At 41.3% G+C, this 24,466-nt stretch overlaps 1 protein-coding gene across 3 annotated transcripts in view; it reads right to left on the bottom strand.

Annotated features, from left to right (window-relative positions):
* Window positions 1-17,274: 17,274 nt before the first annotated feature.
* Window positions 17,275-24,466, bottom strand: part of KCNJ6 (potassium inwardly rectifying channel subfamily J member 6) — a 163,626-nt gene continuing 156,434 nt past the window's right edge. For all 3 annotated transcript variants that reach the window (XM_069871404.1, XM_069871393.1, XM_069871413.1), the window contains one exon: window positions 17,275-20,801. In XM_069871404.1, the coding sequence (XP_069727505.1) occupies window positions 20,476-20,801 (326 nt within the window). In that variant the 3' untranslated portion in view covers window positions 17,275-20,475. The remainder of the gene's footprint in view (window positions 20,802-24,466) is intronic.

Below are 24,466 nucleotides of genomic sequence, written 5' to 3' on the forward strand. Positions count from 1 at the left end.
CTTGAAAAGCGATATGCCTTGTGATCTTGTACAAAAAGGAGGATGTAAAAGAGCGAGTCAGACAGGTTGCAGCTTGTGTTTTCAGTCAGTTGCACATTCTGTGAACATCAGATTTGCTGCACTTGTAGGAGTCAGTTTGCTTTCATCTGTTGTTGTTATTTCTGCAGGAATGGTGAAGCTGGGGGCAACCAGAATGCCTCGGGTGGGCAAAGAGTCACTTATGCGAAGCTTGTACTGCACGGTCTGTGAGTTATTGCAGTTGCGCATTGGCTTCCTTGTGCATATGCTACTCATTGTCTATGTTTCTGTAAGGCTTCTAGAAATTTGATAGATTGTTATTAAAAGTAGTTGCCCGTAACTCAAAGCTGTAGATTTAGAAGATGAGCAAAGGAACAAGCAATTTCTGGAGGGTAATGTTGGGATTGATAGCAATCACCTCATTTCATCACAGTCAGAAATAAAACTAATTAATAGCTTACATACTAATCTTCCATCATGAAACTTTGAGGATTACTGTACTCAAAATCTTGTTTCTAAGGAAACTGTAATGAGAAAACAAGTTTTGACATCTATCCAAAACCCCTTTCCTTAATTCTCTCTTCTTCTGAGGAAGGCGTGAACATTCTTTTTGTGGGTAAGTGAGCGCTAATGCTGCCCTGAGCTTGTCCCTCTTCTTGGCCCTGTCTATTTTCTGATCTGAAAATAAAATTTTTCAAGATTATTAACAAGTAGTTCACGACATCTGTAGGTGGCTGTAATTTGAACAATGACAACTAATAGAATAAATATTGAAAGACAAAAGGACTCAGTTTCCTCCCCCTGAGGGAGGAGTGGTTACACAATCGGGCAGTATCCTAAGATCTAAGCTTTGGGCTTATGTTACAACAGACTTTCCACACCTTTGTTTCCCCTGGGAATTGAAGGTAGTTCCCCTTTCCTGTCTGATATAGGGTGTTATGTGAAAGCAGATCTGGGAAAGATGTGTTAGCTAGAGAAGAACCTAATTCTACTGCTAGGTGACCCCAGCTGAGACCCTGGTCCTCCAGGGTTGTCAATTTTGCTAATGCAGGCACATTTCAGGTCCATTTCTGAGCATTATAAATACTTCATTAATACTTTTTAGTGTTCAATATTCAAATATTTTACTATTTTCTATTCAGTTTTGACTTTATAGCATTTTGTTTTACAGACATGAAAAAGGCTGAGAGAACTTTGTTCCCAGAGAACGGATATGGATCTTCCCTGAGCAAGAAAAAGACCAATGTTGCCCAGGTTAAAACCTGGGAGACACAATCCGTTGTGGTCCAAAGTAGAGCTGTCTCTAATCATCTAACCTAGGAATTGCAATAGTCCAGGCTTCTCTCATTTTTCTCTGATTCTTCTCAGTTGAAATATATTTCTGTCCGAGGCAAAAGCAATTTGGTATGTCCTTAGAGCTGATGGCTGGTCTTGTAATTACAGACTTGAACCCAATGTATTTCCATTGTGAGATGGCCAGATTTCATCTGCGATCTAAGTAGGTTTTGAGCCTCTTGCTAAAAGATGTTCTCTGTTTCTGCCTTAAGAATGTGATATAAATGCTTGTTGTAACCAGCTTTGAGCAATCTGATCTAATGAAAGGTGTCCCTGCCCATGGCAGGGGGGAGGAACTAGATTATCTAAGTTCCCTTCCAATGCAAACTATTCTATGGTTCTATTGGACTTCTTGGCCATCTGGGCACACGTCTGCCTGATGCTCAGCTGGCTATCAACCAATATCCCTAGATCCTATTCATCCTCAAGACTTAAGCATTGAATTCATTGCATTGTGTTGTTGTCACCCAAGTACAGGACCTAGCACTTTGCCTCATTGAACCTCATACAATTGGCCTTAGCCCACTGACCCAGCCTGTCCAGATCTCTTTACAGAGTCTTCCTTCCCTTGAGCAGATCAACATTCCTGCCCAACTTGGTATTGCCTGCAAACTTACTGAAGCTACAGTTGCTCCCCTCGTGCAAATCACTGATGAAGGTACTAAACAGAACTGGCCCCAGTACTGAGCCCTGGGGAACACCACTTGTGATCAGCTGCCAGCTGGATTTAGCTCCATTCACTCCAACTTTTGGGCCTGGCCAGTTTTTTAGACAGTGAAGAGTACGTGTATCCAAGCCATGAGCAAGCAGTTTCTCTAGGAAAATGCTATGGAAGAATAGGGTAAAATGATTTCCTACAGCCTAGATAGACAACATCCACAGCGTTTCCCTCATCCACTAAGTGAGTCACCTTGGCATAGAAGGAGATTGGGTTGGTGAAGCAGGACCTGCCTTTCTTAAACCCGTATTGAACTGGGCCTGATCCCCTGGTTGTCCTGCACATGCCTGGTGAGCAGCCTTGAGATGATCTTCATAACCTTCCTTGGCACTGAGGTTGGACTGACAGGTTTGTATTTCCCCAGATCCTTCTGTCCCTTCTTTGTAGATGGGCATCGTATTTGCCACTCTCCAGTCAACTGGGACCTCCCCACTTAGCCAGAACTGCCAATAAATGATGGAAAGTGGCTTGATGAGCACTTTTGCCAATTCCTTCAGTACCCTCAGGTAGATCTGGCCCCATAGACTTGTGTGCCTTTAGGTGGTGTAGTAGGTCTCTAACCATTTCCCCTTGGATTATGGAGGCTCCATTCTGCTCCCCATCCCTGTTTTCCTGCTCAGAGAGCTGGGTATCCAAAGAACAACTGGTCTTGCTATTAAAGACTGAGACAAAGGTGTCATTAAGTACCTCAGCTTTTTCCTTAACCTTTGTCACTGTTTCCCCCCACATCCAATAAATGATGGAGATTCTCCTTAACCCTCCTTTTGCTGCCAATATATTTACAGAAACATTTTTTTATTGTCTATTAGAGCTAAGTTAAGTTCTATTTGGTCTTGGTCCCTTCTAATTTTCTCCCTGCATAACCTCACAACATCCTTGTAGTTCTCCTGAGTTGCCTGCCCCTTTTTCCAAAGGTCATAAACTCTCCTTTTTTTCTTGAGTTCCAGCCAAAGCTCTCTGTTCAGCCAGGCCAGTCTTCTTCCCTGATGGCTTGTCTTTTCAGCACATGAGGGTGGTCTGCTCCTGCACTTTAAAGATTTCCTTCTTGAGGAATGTCCATACTTCCTTGACGCCTTTGCCCTTCAGGACTGCCTCTGAAAGGACTCTGTTGACCAGGCTCTGCCCACTGGAAGTCCAAGGATGTGGCTGCCCCATCCCTGGAGGTGTCCAAGACCAAGCTGGTTGGGGCCTTGGGCAGCCTGGTCTAGTGGGAGGTGTCCCTGCCCATGGCAGGGGAGTTGGAACTGGATGATCTTTAAGGTCTTTTCCAACCCAAACTACTCTGTGATTCTATGATTCTGCTGACACCCCTCCTCACTTTTCCAAAAATCAAAATGTCTTTCGCTTAATGATCGCTATGTCCAAGATGACCTCCAACCATCACACCACCCACAAGCCCTTCTCTGTTTGTGCATAAATGGCTCCTGCTCTGTGGGAGCCGGGGGTCAGGGAGGGGCAGCAGGACTCTGTTTTAGGTGGCAGAAGTTACCACAGTGCAAATGAAAGCAATGACAATATTTGAAATGATAAGCAAAAGGTCCTGGATTAGGACCTATATCCTTACTGGACATTTGGAAAGAGACTGAGGAATACAATGGCAAAATCCCGTAAATGACACAGGGTGGTAAACTTGGGCAAAGTTCATGAAAGCTGTGAGAAACTTGAGAGGCGCCTCACCAAGCTGGGGAATTCACTGAACAGCACGCTGCCTGCAGTTGGGTATCTGCAGCTTAGTGAAAAGGTCCAGGGGGAAGGACTTGGAGAGGACCAATAAAGAAGGATGAAAGGAATGGAAATACTCTTACGGAGGAAGAAACTCAGGCTATTTATTTAATGTGAAGGGGCAATAAGCATGTATAGGAACCTAAAAATATTCCTCAGTATAGCATAATGAAACCTCCTACTCACCTTTTTATTAATGTGACGAAATATTGTGAAAGTATTTTGCTTGAGAAATTGAACTGAAGTTGAAAATGACAAAGTCTAAGCTTTCTATGCTTCATCCTGCTAAGCCAATGTAATTCCTTCCCGTAACTCTCATTGGAACCAAGGAGTGCAAAGACGATCTTAGGGAGCATATGGATAATGTTTAATCAAAACGAATAACATTTACTGAAGAGAACAAGCACCCTCAATCTTAGGAGCATTAATCAGTTCTAATTATTGAAAGTTAGGAGAAAACCTCGTTGCTACTTCTTGGTACAAAAAGCTGCCTGCTCTGATTTCTACTTTGGCTACTGGCTTTGAAACTTGGGTTCTTGCGGTAGTTGGGTAGAAGATACTGGAGATCTCTTCTATGACCATGTAAGGGCTTTTACACGACCTTTCCTGCAGCCTTCTTCTTCATCACTGAATCCACGTTCAGCTTCATCTGTATTACATAAAAAGCTCCTTGTCCCTTTTTCTGAATGTTGGCCAAACTCTCACAGCTGTGAGTTCAAGAAGGCATGTTTTAAAATCCAGCAAGAGAGAGAAGGATTTAGGAGGGGTAATAGGAGAACTGGGGAAAAAAGTAGATCTAAGCATGCACATTTCTACCATCTTTTTTTTCCCTCTAGTTAGGAAAGAACATTCTGACAAGGTAACTTCATCGTTATCTGAAATAGATTTTGGTCCACCTCAGTAGAAGGGTGTAGTTGAAAAACCATAAGAAATATTTGAATTAAAGTGGGTTCTTAACACATCTGACAAGGTTTGTTCACGTCTAATTATAGCTACTGCTCTGGGTGTGCGTTTGATTTTTGCAGCGTGGCTGAAGTAGCTGTTTCACTTGGCAGCCTGTGTGCTGGCCTGCCACCGCTCTCCTCATTCACTGAATTCTGACACTATGTTTAGAAACACAAGATATCCAAATTATAATGGGCCTCATACTTTGCATTTAGACTACTGAAGTTAAAGCAAATTAAAACAAGTGCCTTAGCATTTGATTTATTTTTTTTAGATTTTTTTTTTTTTTTTAAGGTTTCATTTTAAGATGTTCTTTTAAGGGAAATTTTTAATGAAGGCTATTTTGGTACGGTACACTGAAGATGCACTTATTAAACAGGCCTATTTTTTTAATCCAGTGCACTTCTCACATATTTGATGCAATTTCCCCTCAAGTATTAATTTAGAAGAAGGAGACAATATTTCTTAAATGTGGGTTTGAAGAAGAGGGAAGGAAATGTTTTAAGACACATACCCTGTTCAGTCTCGCTGTAACAGCTGCTGGAGCAGTACCTGCCTTTGGACACGAGAAGGGAGAGTAAATTCAAGTGTGTGCAGCCCCCTTCCCATCTACACTGAAGCCGTGTTGACCCCTGGTTATTTTTTGTGTGCAGGGGATGAGGATTAAGGTGCTAAGTTGATTCTTGAAAATTAAGCTCTATACCCAGCCCTATGACAGATTTTCAGTGTAGCTTTAGACAAGCTACTTCACTTTCTCTAGCTCTGAATTATGTACTCGGCAAAGATCTGTAATAACAGAGATTTTAGTAAAATGTTTTTCAGTCTTACGTCTTTCTGATTATGATTTCTTCATGAAGTTTGACTAATTTCTCTTATGCGTGCAAACGGGCATAAGCAAATAATGCAAGAATGTTATACTTCTCCAGATTGGGTATCTCTGTTCATTCACTCTGGAAACAGAGGAAAAACTCTGTGTAGTAAGTAAAGAGACAAAGAAGAACTTAAAATACTCTACCTGCTGAAGAAATGAGAAAAACAGTGTAAGTATGTTTGAGTCCAGCAGTTCTGGACCTTGTCTGTGTATACCATGAGCAAAAAAACCCTCACAAGGCAGGATCCCTCAACTTGGGAAAATTAAAAGGATATTTTGACATTCATTAAGGAATTTTTAAAGCTATTTGCTACAAAGTCATGAAGGTGGAATTTGTGCTGTATTTCTGGGGGCAGAAAGACCAAAGTGCTAACTCAGTCTACGATGCTTCAAGGAGAACATAATCCAAGAAAGAGAAGACACACAGGGTAGATTAGATAAAGTGCAGAGGCTGCAACTGTCAACACAGAAATAACTGAAAGTGAATTTGAGGTAAGAGATATGAAGGATGAACAGCTATTAATAATAATGAGGCATTAAAAAAATCCCCCAGCCGTCGATGGAGGAAATCTGAGAACGCAATGCTATTAGAAGGATTTGTAAAAATAGTAAGATATGTTTGCAGGGGATGTTTCTCAGTCATGTCAGCGGAGTAATGGAATATAAAATGCACGTTTCTAGAGCTGGTGCAACAGAGGTCCATAAGCAAGCTAGATTTCTGGAGCTAACCAAAACCCATGCCGGAGGAAAAAACTTACAGAAATAGCTGAACTGCTGTATCGAATGACTGCAGCGAGACTACATATGATATAGCATGGAAAGCAGGAACACTTGAACACATCAGTCAAGAGTGGAACGTGACAGGAAGAAAGTGGAGTGGATAAAGCTCAAAGAAGTAAATAATCTAAGCTAACAAAAGAGAAGAAAGAAATAAAAACTCTATGAAATCCATCTACAGTTCTGATGCAACTATAATTTTCAGTGAACAGGAACCATTTTTTTCCAGTCTTTGAACTTAGACAAGAATATGGAGGGGAAAAAAAAGAAAAATATTGCAGGCTCAGTGGAAAAGTCCTGTGCTGGCTGGCTTGGGTGATAACAGGTTGTTTTTTTCCATGAAGTACAACTGAAGGAAGAGCTGTTGGGCTGATAGTTACCTCTTCACAGTGAAAGTGAAAGAATTCTGTTTTAATGCATTTGAGCAACTCTGACCTGATTTGTAGTTTATAGGAGAAACATTTACCAAAAAAACCCCCACATTCCTTTCTTTTCCAGAATTAATATAAAAATACAGTACGTCATCATGGCAAGCTGCTAACCAGCAACAGCACAGAGTATCAAATAGCACAGAGGCCTTCCTACTTGGATTTCAGCTTCCAAGTAATCTGAGTCTTAAGAAATATAGAGGAAAGCATCAATTTTCATGAATGATGACAAGCCCAAAGCAAAATTAAAAATCCCCCTAGGAAATGGTTTATTTCACATAAATGCTCCTTATATTTGCCTCTGTTGACTGAGAACCAGGAGAGCTTTACTAAAGCAGCAATATTTTTTCTTTTTGCGGTTCCAAATGAAGCAAATTTTCCCAGAAAGATTTCAGTCACCTCCGCTGCTGGCTGCTAGTTGTTGCATAAGAGCATCTCTCCTTTGGAGGCACATATGGCTTCCTTCAATGGTCTCTTGGTCAGCAAACAACTACATGCAGGCAGCATGTTGAGTTTGTCTCTGGAATTAGACTGGTAACTGGCCTGCCCCGGTTATTATTGTTCAAGGAGGAGTAAATATAACAGCTCTGCAGCCCAGCCTGTTAAATGGAATTCAGTGACGTGTCATTTACAAAACCAAATGGTTTTAAGATGATCCAACAATGTGCTGAGTAGCTCTTATAAATTTCATAGACTCTAATTTGGGAAAGGTATTTGTGCACACCCATGACCTTAAGTGCAGAGCTCCATTCCTGTGCTTAAAGACAGAATTTCCTAAATTGGTGACACAATGCCCTCAATTCTTGTTGAAAATTTAATAGAATTAAAATGGAAATGTCAATGAACACGTGACTGTCTTGCTCTTCTCCCAGCACATTTGAGCAAAACACAAATGGTGCTATTGCTGCATGTTATGCTAATAAAATATGCATGTTATTTGGAGGGTGTAGTTGTGTGGTTTGTATAACAGCAACAGTCTTGTTAGATTTGTGCAAGACGATAATTTTCTCCGCAGAGTTGGCTAATTATTTTTACTATCCTTGATCCTTCTGAAGAAGTTATCTAAACTGACATAAAATTTGGCACGAAGGGTGTAATAATCTACTGACACCATAGAAAACTGTATCTGAGTATATTCACTTTTTGCAGGGGATGGAATAATGGAAAATGCTGTTTCTCCTCCTCTTTGCCTCCATAACAAAATAAAATCACAGAAACTGATTATTAGTTATTTACTAGCTTAAGAAAAAACATGTATTAGAAGTCAAGTGTGGGAGTTGGTATGTATTTTAATGATTCATATTTTCAGATTTGTGTTCTTTTGCTTTTGCACTCATTTTGGGACATTGGGTTTTCGTAAATTCTTACTAACTTCTCATGATTTTTATAAAAAATAGTTTGACTCCAATCATTCAACATGAATATTCAGTATAGAGGGGATATGGTGCTATCAAGTAGCTTGAAGTCCACGGCCCTGTCATACGGAAATCAAATATTTGCAGAAATGTGAAAACTAGCTAGAACTTCGGGGAGCAGAACTAACAGCTTCTGGAAAGGTAAAAGGACTCTAATTTTTGTTCTCTTCCTTCACTTGCTCCCAAAAGGGCTCCTGTCTCTGCCTGAGATGCATTTTTATTCTATCTTCAGCTTTTTCTTCCTAACTGTGCATTTCTTGGGTTTGGGTTATTTTGTTTTGGGTTTTTTTCCATTTTATCACGGCACTAGTGCTCTTGCCCATCTTCCTCCTCCTGTTCAGCACTCGACTTGCTGAGTGTGCTGTTTGTAGTCACTGTCATCTTTCTCTTGCTGTGTTGTCCCTCGTCCCACCCTCTCCCTTTGGCAAACGCACCCTCATGGCCATGTGGGGAGGTTGCTCCATCTGCCTCCAGCCTTCATGTTGGAGGTGTGTTCTGGCTTTTGAAACACCAAACTGCTATCACTGTGAATTCTCCCTCCTGCTGGCTTCCCTCTGTGGGGTCTCCTAGAGATCATCTCATTAGACTTGCTTCTTTAGCATTTCTGCACTGTTATACCTCAGTCCCTCCAGAACTTGCCATGGGAGTTTATAGTGTCTCTTGGATCCCTTCTTTTTTCCCTATCTGTCCCCATTTCTGTTCCATCCTGTCCTTTGACAAAAAATCAGGAGACATCTGTTTGGAAATCTGTAATTTACCTCACTGCTCCAGTCCTACCTTGTCTGTCCCTAGGGTCAACTTTGCTAAAATTCAGATTGTTGGCCTCCAAAATTAAATCAAACCCATATTTAAATGGAAATTTCTGTATTATAAATTTAAGTGTAAATTGTCAAAATTCTTCTAATTTTCCGCGTGATTCTCTTTTACATTTGAGATTAACTCTCTGTAAATAGGTACACAGTAGTTTTATGTCTAGCTTTAGTTTTCCTCTTACAACTACTTTTCCTCTGTGACAGCTATAAAAACCTTAATACTAATTAGTCTGTGTGTTCATTGCTATTGAAGCCCTACCCAACGTCTTTTCTTTTTCTGGTGCGTCTTTTTTTTTTTTTGCTTCATATTTATTTATTGTCTCTAGCTTTATACCTGAGACTTGTCTACTCAGGAAGTTAATCTAAATTAGCTAATGGAATAATTTGAAGTGGATTAATTTGATTGCACAGAATCTGTTTATGGCATTTGCTAAGAATTTAAATGACTTTAATCTGATTCAGTTTATTCCACTCTCCAAATAATGATCAAACATGGTACAAGGTAAGAGTTAATTCTTGCACGCTTTTCAGAAAAAGAAAATTCTAAAGGACTTGAGCAACAAGAAGTGGAATTTTGCCTTAGGATACAGCAAAATGATTTGCCAGGATTTAGTATAGCAAAATAACTGATGAGGCAAGGGACAGGGTACAGAAAAGAAAGCTGAATTCTCACTGAGAAAATTGACAAGGCCAAATGCCGGGTCCTGCACTTGGGGCACAACAACCCTATGCAGTGCTACAGACTGGGAGAAGTCTGTCTAGAAAGCTGCCTGGAGGAGAGGGACCTGGGTGTGTTGGTTGACAGCCGACTGAATATGAGCCAGCAGTGTGCCCAGGTGGCCAAGAAGGCCAATGGCATCTTGGCTTGTATCAGAAACGGCGTGACCAGCAGGTCCAGGGAGGTTATCCTCCCTCTGTACTCGGCACTGGTGAGACCGCTCCTCGAATACTGTGTTCAGTTCTGGGCCCCTCACCACAAGAAGGATGTTGAGGCTCTGGAGAGAGTCCAGAGAAGAGCAACAAAGCTGGTGAAAGGGCTAGAGAACAGGCCTTATGAGGAGCGGCTGAGAGAGCTGGGGTTGTTTAGCCTGGAGAAGAGGAGGCTGAGGGGTGACCTCATTGCTCTCTACAACTACTTGAAAGGAGGTTGTAGAGAGGAGGGTGCTGGCCTCTTCTCCCAAGTGACAGGGGACAGGACAAGAGGGAATGGCTTCAAGCTCCGCCAGGGGAGGTTTAGGCTAGACGTTAGGAAAAAATTCTTTACAGAAAGGGTCATTGGGCACTGGAACAGGCTGCCCAGGGAGGTGGTTGAGTCACCTTCCCTGGAGGTGTTTAAGGCACGGGTGGACGAGGTGCTGAGGGATATGGTTTAGTGTTTGGTAGGAACGGTTGGACTCGGTGATCCGGTGGGTCTCTTCCAACCTGGTTATTCTGTGATTCTGTGATTCTGTGTGAATCCTGATAAATTAAAATGTCCTTAAGAATAAAGCACATTTAAAGAAATATCTGTTCATCTGAAATCTGATTGTAGTATGTTACATGATAATCTAGTGTAACACTTAGGTAAAATATGACGGAAAATATACATTAATGTAAAGTGAGAAAGCACTACCTGAAACGGCTGCAAAGCAGTTATAGAATGTCTCAGAGGCCGAGATAATTACCCACTAAAACTCACTGTTTAAAATTTTATAATTACAGTTTATTAGCTGTTTTTTCCTCTATAAATCAAAGCAGAACTCCGTAGACATATGGGCTGTTAAAAATAGCTTCATTCTATTGTCCTATAGCCTAATGAAGCATTATTAAATTTTGAGAAATCTAGTAATAATAATGAAGCTCTTACTAGGACAGTGCTTGGGAGCCAATATTTTATAGCAGTTCTACCAGTTTAGAAGAATGAGACCTATTGAAAAATACCTCACCATTCTGAATATTATGCTTATTAGGAAAATTTTGTAACTTTTTACCTTTTGAAGCACTGGCGTTTGGAATGTTGGATAATTGAAAAAGCACCAACCAGAAGAGGTTGTACTTCTTCTGCTAGGAAGTTATTTAAGTGTTAGAGGGAGAGTGACACTTTTTTTTCTCCTTCTCTTTCTCCGTTACATCCTTTATTTCATCAAATTACCAGTGTTTATGTGAAATGATACAAAGATGAAGATCTATATGTATAGAAGAAACATTACCTGGAAGCGCATCACATGAATCTCATCAGTATTGACCGCATATAGATTCCTGACAAATAATTTCTGTAACCAAATATCCTCTGTTTTCAGGCTTATGTTGATACAAATTCCTGGAGAGCCATAAAAGCAGTGACTGAGGTATGCCTGCATGGGCTACACCAGCATTGGACTGGCTAGTTCAAGTCCCAGCAAGGTACCCACAGGAACAGACCCTCAGAGATCTCTGGAGCCATGTAGCCTGATTTTAAGCCACTAATATTTGCAGGCCAGATGAAAATGAGCTTGGAATGTAGCTTGCCTTTGGCTGAGGTGGTTAGAATGTGAGTTGATGAAAGATGTGGCTAACTTCCAAACCTGAGGCTGCACAGGGATGTGTCCAGGCAGGTTTTCACCCACCGTTACCCACTCCGGGTACCTGTTCCAGTGCTTCATCACCTTCACAGTAAAGAAGATTTTCTTCATGTTGAGGTGAAACTGCCAGTATGTGCCCGTTGTCCCTTGTCCAGGCACCACTGAGGAGAGTTCGGCCCCATCCTCTTGATTTACATATTTCTATGCACTGATAAGGTCCCCCTCAGTCTTCTCTTCTCCAGGCTAAACAGAATGAGCTCACTCGGCCTCGCCTTATAAGAGAGATCCTCCAGTCCCCTGATCATCTATGTGGCCCTCTGCTGGACTCTCTTCAGTGATGCCTTGTCTTTCTTGAACTGGGGAGCCCAGAACCAGACATAATGCTTCAGGTATCCGGATGGGGCCTCACGAGGGAGGAGTAGAGGGGGAGGATGAATCCCAGGATACTATTGGCTTTCTTGGCCACGAGGGCACATTTGCTGGGTCATTGTGAACTTGTTTTCCATCAGGATTCTCAGGTCCTTCTTGGCAGAGCTGCTTTCCAGCCAGTCAACCCTCTAACCTGTCTTGCTGCAGGGGTTTGCTCCTCCTGAGGTGCAGAACACTACACTTGCCTTTGTTCAACTTCTTTAGGTTCCTCTCTGGCCAACTTTCCAACCCGTCCAGGTCTTGCTGAAAGGCAACATGGCCTTCTGGTGTATCAGCTACTCCTCCTAGTTTTATATCAGCAGTAAACTTGTTGAGGAAACGCTCTCTTCTGTCATCCAGGTTGTTGATGGATACATTGAATGAGACTGGGCCAGGTGTCTATACCTTGAGGGAACACCTCTGGCCACAGGCTCCCAACTAGACTGTGCACCACTCAGAATTTTATGGTAGATCTGCTCAGAATTTTTCAACTTAGCCCCAGGTGTTGTGTTTTGTTTGGTTTTTTTTTCCTTTAATGTTTGTTTGTTTGTTTGTTTTCTTGATAGCTAGTCAGAGATTACAACAGATAATTTGTAACCCGATGGACAGAAACTGCCAGGAGAGGAAGGAGATCTGGCTTGCTTCTGCAACTCTCTATTTAAGATGATCTAGTATTAAAAATTTCTATCTGAGTGAGTTACAGGAGGAAGTTGAGCCTACGCTTCCCAAATCTCAGGTTCCTCCTAGGAATTTTGGTCCAAACCCTTCACAAGTCCATTTTTGTGGAAGTGTACAGAATGTCATATTGGCAATAGTTTGATTTTGTTGTAATAAGTGTCATGGCAATGACTGATTCATGTTGTAAGGGTGAGTTTCGTGGCCGATTTCTTCACTGCTAGGTATCTCCAGCAGTGTATTTTATATTGAAAAAATCCAAACTTATTCATTTTTAGAGTAGGTAAACTACTGATGATGTGAATTTGTTCGTTATCTGCAAATATGAGCAAATATGGGGTTTTCAACCCGTTGCAATGAAGTCTGCAGCTGAACAAAACATTTTGATCTAATACCTAATATGTTTCATTACTTTATTTTGGAAATGAGAGGGCAACAAAACCTGTGAACAGAATATTCCTTTCCAGTTAGTAAAGTGAAGCATTTTAATTTTTGTGAATTTTTCCTCTGAAGCAGTTCATGGTGTTCTAGTTACCAGTTTAAATCCAAAGATTATAAATTAATTAACAGCTAATTTAAAGACCCCAAAGATATTACTTCCTTACAAAAATATAATTACTTTTGGAAGGTCATATTTTTATGGCCATACAGATTTTTTAGCAAATCAGTCAGAGTGTTGACACAAGGAGAGAATAAACTTTGTAATTAAAAAAGGAAAAGTAAATTGTTATTTAAACTTATGAAATAAATTTTTCTCTGCCATTTTTCAGGAAAGTGTCTATGTAGTTTTCTTTTTCTGTTTCTGTTCTGTTGTTTCTCCTCTGGGAAATGAGACTAAGCAGAAGCTTAACTTCTTTTACATGTGTTAGTTCTCACATCAGGTGACTTTTTTCATCAAGCTTGTTTTGAATTTCTACCTCTCAAGTGACAAAAGGTTTTCTACAATCGGTACTGTAGGTACTAACTAGCATACAGCTGATTTCTTCCTTGTCATGTAGAAAGGTGGCAGAAGACCCTAAAGATGAGGTCCTGATGTGGTACAGTGGTTTTTGTGCATTAAACATTTCCCTCCTTCTTTTGAACTCAGTAAGTTTAAAAACAATGCTGTCTCTTGTTGTTATTACTTTAATGCACTTCATGGTGGGGGGAGGAAAGTGCTGAATGGTCTTTAAGTGATGATTTCTCTCCCTTGTCTCTTCTCATTATACAGATTTTATTTTGATGATTCAGCTAGTCAACTTTTTTAAGCAATAGTTTTGCTCATGCTTTACTTTACTGTATTTATTAATAGTAACTTTGTGCACGTCAAAGAAATTATACTTCTATGTAAAATGTCAAAAATGTCCAGTAGCATTGCTTAGCTTTGAAGTCTTGATTCCAGTGGCCCTGCCCTTTGGCCAGGACTTTTGCTTGGTTTCAGCAGTAGACTTTGCATTTATTTGTATTTTTACCATTCCCTTTCCAGGGATTTTTTTGTATTTTCTATGAACCATTTTACTTTTTGATTAGAAAGTGCATTATCTTGTTTTCCCACGTTTTAAGTATTGAGCTTATTAGTAATGAGGATTGCTGGTTTCTCTGCCAAGTGATGGCTTCCATTTTTCCCTACAGAAGCTAGAGCACAAGTGCAAGCTGTGCAGCTGCTTCTTCTTGCTCCACTGACATCCCTTAAACGGATTTCAATAAAATCCCTTTAAGAGAGTCAAGTCATTCTTCATTCTTGTTTGGCAGTGTTTTTAACACATTTGACAGCACCTTTAGTGATCCCTAGGGCGCCTAAAGACGTGTGCCTAAAACCTACTACTACATGTGTGGGTTCTTTAGGACTTTGACAAATATTTAATGTGGATGGCATTTCACTGAGGTGGAGGCTTCTCCCTACTCCATCATCTCCCAGGGAGCCTAAAAGCAGGAACAAAAGGCAGCACCAAGTTCTTATGTTGCCATCTGAGCAGATGGTCTCTCTTCACAGGAATGCCTTCTAATTCCTACTGATCTTGGTAAGAGCTGGGAAATGTTCAATATTTCTGAAAATCACAGGCAGAGATTTAGGAGGTTAACTCTAGCATGTCATCCAGCTAAACCAAAAATGATGCTGGGAAGAGGAAATAAACTTCCATTGTTGTCTTAACTACATTCATTATAATGACTTCAAAGTGTAACAGTTTGGTTTCCCCACCCCTAATCTTACTGATATTTTCAGACTAGAGATCTCTCATTAAGATACCATAATCTATTTTAGAAAAGTTCCTTTTTACTTTGACTTTAATTTCATTAGTTACATTCTTGAGAAAATGTCTTAGGCATTTGAAGAGCTCTGCTAGTGGTGTGATGCTCCAGCTTCTTTTCCTCAGCTTAGCAGAAGGCTGTGTATGATGCGCTGTGCATGTGAAGTGGATCGAACACTGTACGTTGCATTTCCACTCTGAACTAGAATGGTGCCATCTCAAGCACCATATCACACTTCCTTTAGCAGGGATATTTCAGTAAGGAATTTGGGTCCTCCTGGTCACGATGATGGGGAAGCAGCCAAGGAGAGTGGTTGGGAGGATTTGTGGTTTTGTGCCAGGCATCCTCCTTTCCTGAGCTGGAAGAAATCCAGAGGACTTGGGTCCAACTGTGAAAAAGTAAATGAAGAAAAGTGTGATCAGGTATCAGTTTTCCACCAGTTCTTCCAATGTAATTCTTCCAGAAAATTTAACGTTGGTGACTGTCTATAATAATTTGAGGGAAAACAGCTCTATGTCTTGGAAGAGTATCTGATAAAGACTTCAAAGCAACCTGGTATAGGATGATGCCTGTAGCTTCCAGAGGACTGCATGTGAGCCACAGCTGTGAGTTTGGAGCTGCTACCCTTGATTAAAAAAACCCAAACAAAACAACAATCCCCAGAAAAAAAGTGGGGACAGCCCTCCCCATTCCTTCTCCTTTGGGAAAAATCCTCAAAGCAGCTGTTATTACTTGAAACTCTTTCAGTTTTTATTCTGTGTGGATGACACACAAGTTAGGGAGGATGAGGGCAGAACTGTGGTTTATACTTGTGAATTTGCTGAGAATAGACAACAGATTTCACACTCGAGATGAAATAGCAAGATATTCGGGTCTCTGTGGAATTTGTATTTGGATGTGATATGTGAGAGAAACTATGTTAGAGTATCAGTATACAGACAATAAATGGGAGAATGGCAAGTGGTAAAGTAAGTACAGCATTACACTGAATTTGTCACTGGATTATAACCTCTGGAAATACAGAGGATATAAAAAAATGGAAATCAGTTAAGGTGAGCTAGAACTACATGCACAAAATGTAGCATGCACTGATATATCTAACACCAACCCTCCCCTCCAAGAAGCCAAATGCTAAAATTTTCCGTTCTTCCTTTAAAAACACAAGGATGTAAAGTTTCTTCAGGCTAGAGGGAGAATTCAAGAGCCAATCAGTCCTTGGCATAGGGTTCAGAGCTCTGCTATTGCTGTTATGGCAAGTTTAGTTTCTTGGGAGAAGTGGGCTATAGCTTTGAACCTCCCTGGGCTGAAGAGAACACTGAATCCAGCTCTTCCATCTCCTGTGGATCCCAACGTCAGGCAGCTGACTGAATGGGGAACTTCCACCCTGTGGCTGAAAAGAGAAGAGGCATTTCTTCCTCACTTTTGAAAGGCATGAGTTTTCTCTCTAACTCCAGCAGAAGAAGATGGGCACCTGCATGCATCAGAGTTAAAGCCAGAGCCTGCATTGAAGTTAACTTCAAACAATCTGTGAAGTGTTTTCAGCTTCCATGTGCCAACACCTTGTCCTGCCTGTTTCAGCAGCTGCCTGCTGGGGACGCTTCTCTGGCACGTGACCTCCCTCCTCCACCTTGCAAGAGATGCTCAGAGCTCTGACTCAAGGCTGTGCAACCCTCTCTGCTTATGCTGCTGGTACATGCATGCCTGCAGCAAGGCCCTTCGTAGAAGATGACATTCCGTTTTGATCTCAGAAGTTAAACTGTTTGGAATGGTTCACATCAGTGCCAATGACAATGATTTTGTAGGGCAAAGGTCTAGATCATAACAGCTACAGACATCTAAGAGAATGTTTGCATTTTTGGATGTTTATTGTGAAATAATTTCTGAAATTTATTTTGATGCTGGTATGATGGTGTATTTATTGTTATCATAGAGGAATAATTAAGGTTGGAAAATACGTCTAAGATCATCAAGTCCAGCCATCAGCCCATCACCACCATGTCTACTAAACCATATCCTTAAGTGCCACATCTACACAGTTTTTGAATACCTTCAGGGAAGGAGACTCCACCACTGCCCCGGGGAGCCTGTCCCAGTGCTTCACCACTCTTTCAGTAAAGACATTTTCCCTAATATCCAGTCTAAACCTCCCCTGATGCAAGTTGAGGCCGTTATTGTTACATATTAAGCCTGAGCTTGAAGTACTTGCTGAAGATCAAATTTTCACTCAGTATAAATTTGTGTTGCTCCACTGAAAGCAGTATGTCTGTGTCTATTATCAACAGCTGAAAGAACATCTTCAGAAACTTGAGCAGGATGGAAACAATTAGTACATTATTCACAAAAATACATTAATGAAGTATATGGAGATGTAACTTGTCTCAGTTAATTATGTAGTCAATAATATTAAAATGTTGCATTATTCATGTTCCTTAAATGTGATTTACCAAAAATATTCCCATAGGGCACTGATGTTTTATTGTATATTGTTTGGGACTAGGAGATGAAGTTTCCAGGTTAAGTTATTTGCTGTTAATGAAAACACCACTCAGTATATACCGCTTGAAAATCCATTGTTAATTAACAGCATTCAATTCTTAATTGTCTTTTTACGAGTTCAGTTGAAATCATTGACACAAAATACATTGTTAAACTGCTTAATCAATCATTGTAGAAAAATAGAGGTGTTTGATAGGGACATTCTAGTACAAAGTTTACGTGAAGCTTCCCTGTTGAAAGCTTTGGAGGCTTCTACTTATTTTTTAAGCTTATGTTACAAAAATGAGATTTCATAAACTTTACAGTCTGTACTACATTAATACCAAAGACAATAAAATACAGGGGGAGAGAGAGAAAGAGTTGAACATACACACCTTAAGCTTTAAGAGTCCTATTCACAAAAGCATAGCTTACACATGCGCATGCCCCGGTGGTGGAAAGTCTATTTTTTTGTGCTAAAGGACACAAAAAAGGTTTAATTAGGGCCCTGAGCTGCTGTTTTAATTAACACAAACTTTTGTTAAACTGCAGCAATGAATTACAGAGTGGCCCCATAAATTACAAGAGCAAAAAGCATGTTTATCCTCAGAGGAACGCTTTGCTTTCAGCTCACGCACCTTTCTCTAGGACTGACATGTGTAGGTGGCTTGGAGCTACCAATGCCGTGCTACCCCTGACTCCTCTGCTATAAGGCTTCTGTCTTCCAGTGGAGCTGTGAAGCCGTCCTTCCTTAAAAATGCACAGTATTCCTCATGAGTAGCCTTATGTTGTGATGGATGAACTGGAGCACTTGCTAGCTCCTGATGCTAGGGCAGAAGAATGAGCTTTGAAAGGTCTGTAGCCAAATGAGTGCTATCTCACAACAGTTAAACGTAAGTAACCAGAATAAGCCATCCTGGGTGAAGGGAACAAAACTCCATATTCTACACCGTTCCTTCCATCGTGCTGCTTAGTGAAAACCTCATAGGGAAAATGTGCAGCACTGAAACAAAAAACTCTTTCCATACTGCCTGATCTGCCAGTCCCCGATGTGCATCCCTTTCCTCACACCCTACTCTGCCCATCTTAGCATGAAGCACAACCAGAGGACCTGCAGAAGCTGCCACCAGTTAGCCAGACATTGATAGGTTAGCATGAGGCAGTTGTTTCAGCAAAAGTAAAATTAAAATGAAAAATGGGTGTGAATTTAATGTGAAAGCTATATCACAGTGCAAAATTTCCACCTGCCCACTAAGTTTCTCCTGAGGTTATTTTTTTTTTTTTTTCTCTTCTATTTTAGTGTAAATGTTTCAGTACAAAAAGTGCTCTGGATTCTCTTCAGTGTATTCTTTCTTTTCGTAGCAGGCAGGTATAGAAACCCAAAATTAAGGCTGCAGCTTCTTCTCCTTCGCTGACAGAAATGCTGTTCTTGATGGGCCTGAGCAAAAGCCCACTGAAAGCAATGCCTTTTTCAACAGGGAGTATTTTATGCATGGTGGGATCTGACTGAGCAGTCCTTCGCATGGGCCAATGCTGCGCTATATGAACAGCCCCATATGGAGCATATCTATGAAATTCTGACTGTACACATCGGCTCCCCTATTCAGGTGAGTGTTGCCATGTAAGCTATGCAAATTATCAGTGCCCTGGTAATTTTAAAGATGTCAAGTTGGAATGTACAGGATTTACACTGATTTACAACATTCAAAGGACAAACCTAAGGTAAAGAAAATTGTTAGGGAACCACTCTCCTGAGCATGGGTGGCAGGAACCATGTGTTTAGCTGAGAAACCCTGTTGAAGTGTATATGCAGGGATGTCACACCATCTGTGACTCTGCAGGACTGGCCAAGCACCGGTGCTGTCAACAAATGAATTTCATTGATTATGGCTTCAGATGAAATTCAGCTGTTTCTTTCCCAGCGGAGTAGCTAAAAATCTACTCGCTAAGGTGCAATATTCAGTTTTCAATGGCTTGTGCTGTTTGTATAGCAAACTACTCCGCTGAAATCCCATGATTTGGGTGGGGAGAAGGGAGAAGTTTCCTTAGATATTGCACATAAAGGTTAATAGCCCCACGTGAAACATGCTCGCTATATTAAGAGTATACAGGAAATTCTGGTTTGCCATGAGCCATGGCCTAAATTTCAGGTTGAACTGTCAAAAAAATATCCAGGAACAGTTTGCCTTATTTGTAAACATTTTCACAGTATATCAGTAATTATGTTACAATTTGTCTACCCTGCCCTCTCCCAGACTTATGGCTTTTTAGACTCAGTAAAACGATCTGTTTGGCAAACAGTGAGGTACTGAGGTACTCTAAATAGCTGCCAGTCTGGTACACTGAAGAAAATATCATGCACTAGAAGAGCCATAGATACAGGGGAAAAAAATCAATCCGAATATTAGACAAGAAATGCCTACTTGATGGGTATTTAGTTTTTTGCATCCCAATATTTCTAGAACTCTGTTTCTAAACCTACATTAATTACACATCTATGTACATTATTTAGAAGTTCTTTACTACAGTACTTTTGTACATGCGGTGTTTATTACTAAATGTGAAGAGAAAGTAATTACATAAGGCATATGTACAGTATTGTGTTGGATTGCAGATCCCTCTGCTCACCTTCATCTTAAAGCTGCAAGGCCCATTTCATAGAGGCTTGTCACTCAATATGTGAAACTCTTCTGAAACACAGAAAAACCGGAACCATAGCCCATTACTTCCATGAGCATTAATTATGCTTTCCTTTTAAATCCCTTATATGGATTCTCATTGCTAATGGTTATTTTTGTTGGTGGTGTGAATAAACCTAGAGGTACGAATTCAGAGAGGTGCTGAGGAAGTCAGCAGCCATTACCAAGGTAGGAATTGAATTTGCACCACCAATAATGGGTATTGCAGCTTTAACCCACACCTTTGCTTACTATGTGAAACTCTTGAGTTTAAACTGGGCAGGTAGATAATTTGAGTCTTAAGTATTTATCTTCCTGGGATTAAGAATAACAAGGAAGAAAAAAAAAGGAGGCTTGCTAGATAAAGAAAAGGGGAGCAAAGAGGGAGAAGATAAAGGAGGTGGTGTGGCCCTTATGCATCCAGTGGTTCTACACTTTCGATTCATTCTCCAAGTTGGCCACATCACCGTTTCTTTCATTTTGGTCTTCTAGGTTCTTTTCTTCCTCTTCAGTTTCCAGTTCAGCATGCTGGTCCAGCTTGCTGGAAACAGACCACGTCAGGGGCAGTTCTGCTCGACTGGCCATCTCTGCCAGCTCTTTGGCACTGTAAACTGGTGTGTTGGTCTCATAGGTTTCATGAAAACTGTTGTAGTCAACTTCATAAAATCCATCCTCCAGAGTGAGGACAGGGGTGAAGCGGTAACCCCACAGGATCTCACTTGTAATGTATGAACTTCGAGCTTGGCAGGTCATTCCTGTAACACAGAAGGAAGAAGTGCTGTAACAAGGGACCACGGCTTTCCCAAATCCTTCATTATTTTTTTCGTACAGGCAGAGAATTGTATGGTAAAAGGCACATGCCAGAAAAGAATTAGGTTTGACATATGAGATTGAGCTTAGAAAGCCATTTTGCTGAGTGTAACCTATTTGAAGCTTTCTCCTCCTTGTGTATATATGAAAACACGTGGTGAGTATGTGAGCAAAGATTAATATTTCTTTACTAAATGAGGTTATTTTTCCTATATTCATCAACAAGTAACTTACCCGCTGATGAGTCTCAGATGGCTTTTTGGGAGTGTATATGACTTGCACTACGTCATCCTTTGGTTCCCTGGCATGTAAGGAACCCGTGCTGCCACATTCAGCACCTGCCCAAGTCAGCTGAGGAATTTATGCAAAAGCTTTTTTAACTCATGAACCTGTGATCCAGCAGTTGACTTGACTCCCCTAAAGGTTAGAGCTACCTTCTAATAATACTGTTTTGAGGTTTGGGCTGCTGGACAGTGCACAAACATCTGCAAAACTCCTGAAGGACTTTGTGATTGTGAGTGGCGTTGAGTTCAAATAACTGGGACTAACCTCTTTGTCACCTTTATTTCACAGCTCTGCTGTACCTTACTCTGGGAGCTGCTGTAGGGCAAAAAAATCAGTAAGGTTTTTTTTAAGAGGCATGGAGAGAGGCAGCTGTTCCAAGCTCAAAGCGTAGTCCAGAGTGTCCTCTGGATGAGAAAACACCTGCCAATGACAGGGACCTATGACTTGGAGAACCTGCTCCATTTCAGGCAGACAGCTCAGAGAAGCACTACAATACAATATTAATGCTCAGGAACAGAAGAGGAAACCCAGCTGACCAGGAGAAAGGTCAGGGAAATGAATTAGAGAGGCAAAACCATGCTGCCAACAAGATGGGAGTACGTGTGAGTATTTTCCTTTAATTATTTGCACATCATTAGCTGTATGTTACCAAGCAAACTTCAGCTGGACAATATATGTTGAATAATTAGTAAATAATGATACGTAACCCTTTGACAGGCCTGCCATACATCAGGTACTTGGAAGGTATTCATAAGCAATTAAAATGATTTAATTTTGAGTCACAACTGGCAGTCCATAGAAACACACATAATTTATCTGCACTGCTAGCATTATATAAGGCCATGCGAAGAGTCTTGGAAAGAGCAAACACTGGTAGTTCAATGTCTCTGATCTTTTTCAGGGCTGTGCAGGCTGCTCTAGATAGTTCTGCCCTCATTCTCTAGAGCTTCCTCTCCATGCTCAGATAACTTGCTTGTGATGGGTGAAATCTGCTGTTTTTTGGTACTCTATATTTTTCACTGATAACATTGTGTTTAGAAAAACATTTACCAGCTGTTAGCACAGTGTGGTAGTTCAGCATGTCTTTATCATTTCCCTCTGCTTACTGCAGTGCCTCAGACCCTGCAGAGCAGTCAATGTTATGGAAGCTTTAGCGTGAAAACTGCTGCACTTCGCCTACCTGCTAGAGCCAGGCAGAAGTGGCACCAAACTTCTACTGTTTACTGATCTTAATTTCTCTTTCCTTATGCCTGATACAAATGCTCAAATATGTTTTTATTGGTTTTGCAGGCACAACAAGACTTATTTGCATTTCTCAAGTAATGAAATGACGGAAATATAAAGATCTTACCATTTTTGTGTTGATTTCACAGGTGAGAAGGGCAGAAAGACACGAAATCATAGAATCACTAGGTTACAAAGGACACTGGGTCACTGAGTCCAACCATTCCCATCAATCACTAAACCATGCCCCTCAGCACCTCATCCATCCGTCCTTTAAACACCTCCAGGGAAGGTGAATCAACCACCTCCCTGGGCAGCCTCTGCCAGTGCCCAATGACCCTTTCTGTGAAAAATTTTTTCCTGATGTCAAGCCTAAACCTCCCCTGGCGGAGCTTGAGGCCATTCCCTTTTGTCCTGTCCCCTGTCACTTGGGAGAAGAGGCCAGCTCCCTCCTCTCTACAACGTCCTTTCAGGTAGAGAGCAATGAGGTCTCCCCTCAGCCTCCTCTTCTCCAGGCTAAACAACCCCAGCTCTCTCAGCCGTTCCTCATAAGGCCTGTTCTCTAGCCCTTCATTGCTCTTCTCTGGACTCGCTCCAGAGCCTCAACATCCTTCTTGTGATGAGGGGCCCAGAACTGAACACAGTATTCGAGGAGCGGTCTCACCACTGCCAAGTACAGAGGGAGAATAACCTTCCTGGACCTGCTGGTCACACCATTTCTGATACAAGCCAAGATGCCATTGGCCTTCTTGGCCACCTGGGCACACTGCTGGCTTACGTTCAGTCGGTTGTCAACCAACACCCCCAGGTCTTTCTCCTCCAGGTAGCTTTCTAGACAGACTTCTCCTAGTCTATAGCACTGCATAGGGTTGTTGTGCCCCAAGTGCAGGACCCGGCACTTGGCCTTGTTAAACCTCATGCCGTTGGACTCAGCCCAGCAATACAGCCTGTTTAGATCCCTTTGCAGAGCCTCCCTACCCTCCAGCAGATCGACACTTCCACCCAGCTTAGTGTCGTCCGCAAACTTGCTAAGGGTGCACTCAATGCCTTCATCCAGGTCATTGATAAAGACATTGAACAGGGCTGGACAAATAATCTCTTCTGATATATTCTATGCAGATTTTAGTCTAACTAAAGATCAACTTTCCCACAAAAAGGCAGAGGGAGAGGAACTTGGCAGCTCAAAGTGCACTATGTGCATGAGAAGCGCACTAGTTGTGCAGCAGCTTCTCCAAAGGATCATTTGGGTTTTTTTCAGCACTCTGGCAGACCCAGAGGCATGAATGCAGTATTTGCTAGGATCTCCTGGCCCTGGAGAGGAGGCAACACCAGACTGGAGGCAGAGAAGACTGGCAGCAACTGGTGTTGAGCGCAGTGTCTCTCCTGCTATCTCAGGCACCCGTCTGGGCTGGCCTACAAGCTCTTTGCTGCTCCTTGGTGGTGCTCTAAGACCAGTGACCCCTTGCATGGGTTTTCCCAAAAGAGAGTGCTGTTCATTATGTTTCTAATCCCTCACTCTGCTTCAGTAATTTAACTTATAAGTGATAAGGAAATTTGGAGCTTTCACTACAAAGCAATGAGCTTAAATAAAAAAAACCCTTGAAGTTCTTTTGAAACAGTATTACCTTCCTGTCCTCCAACCATGTACTCAGTGATTCTGCTGCTTTGGTTGGGAAAATTTATTTGACTGTTGGGAAAGACAGGGGCAGTCAAGATTAATTGAATGATATTAGAGCTACAGATCATTAAAAACAAGCCCTCATCTGAAATTTTGACTTACCTCAGTTTTTAATTCAGTCACCCATTTGGCAATGATTTTAAACCTTTTTCTTTTCCACAGCTAGACAAAATACTTTCAGAGCTAGCATGAAAGAGTTAGGATTTTTTCAAGCAAGTAAGTTGAAATCAAGAAAAAGTCTTTATCTAGTGAGGGTCGTGGGTATGATAGAGATATCATTATGCCCTCTAAAGGTTTAAAAAAATTATCACAGAAAAAAATTGTAAGCAGATCACAAGGATTTCAGATTAAAATGTGCTGCAGTTGTGGAGACCCTTGAAATGATTGCCTGTACGCCTGTGTGGCTCTGCAAGCAGAGCAGAG

The sequence above is a fragment of the Phaenicophaeus curvirostris genome, chromosome 1, assembly GCF_032191515.1.
Source record: "Phaenicophaeus curvirostris isolate KB17595 chromosome 1, BPBGC_Pcur_1.0, whole genome shotgun sequence".
NCBI lineage: Eukaryota > Metazoa > Chordata > Aves > Cuculiformes > Cuculidae > Phaenicophaeus > Phaenicophaeus curvirostris.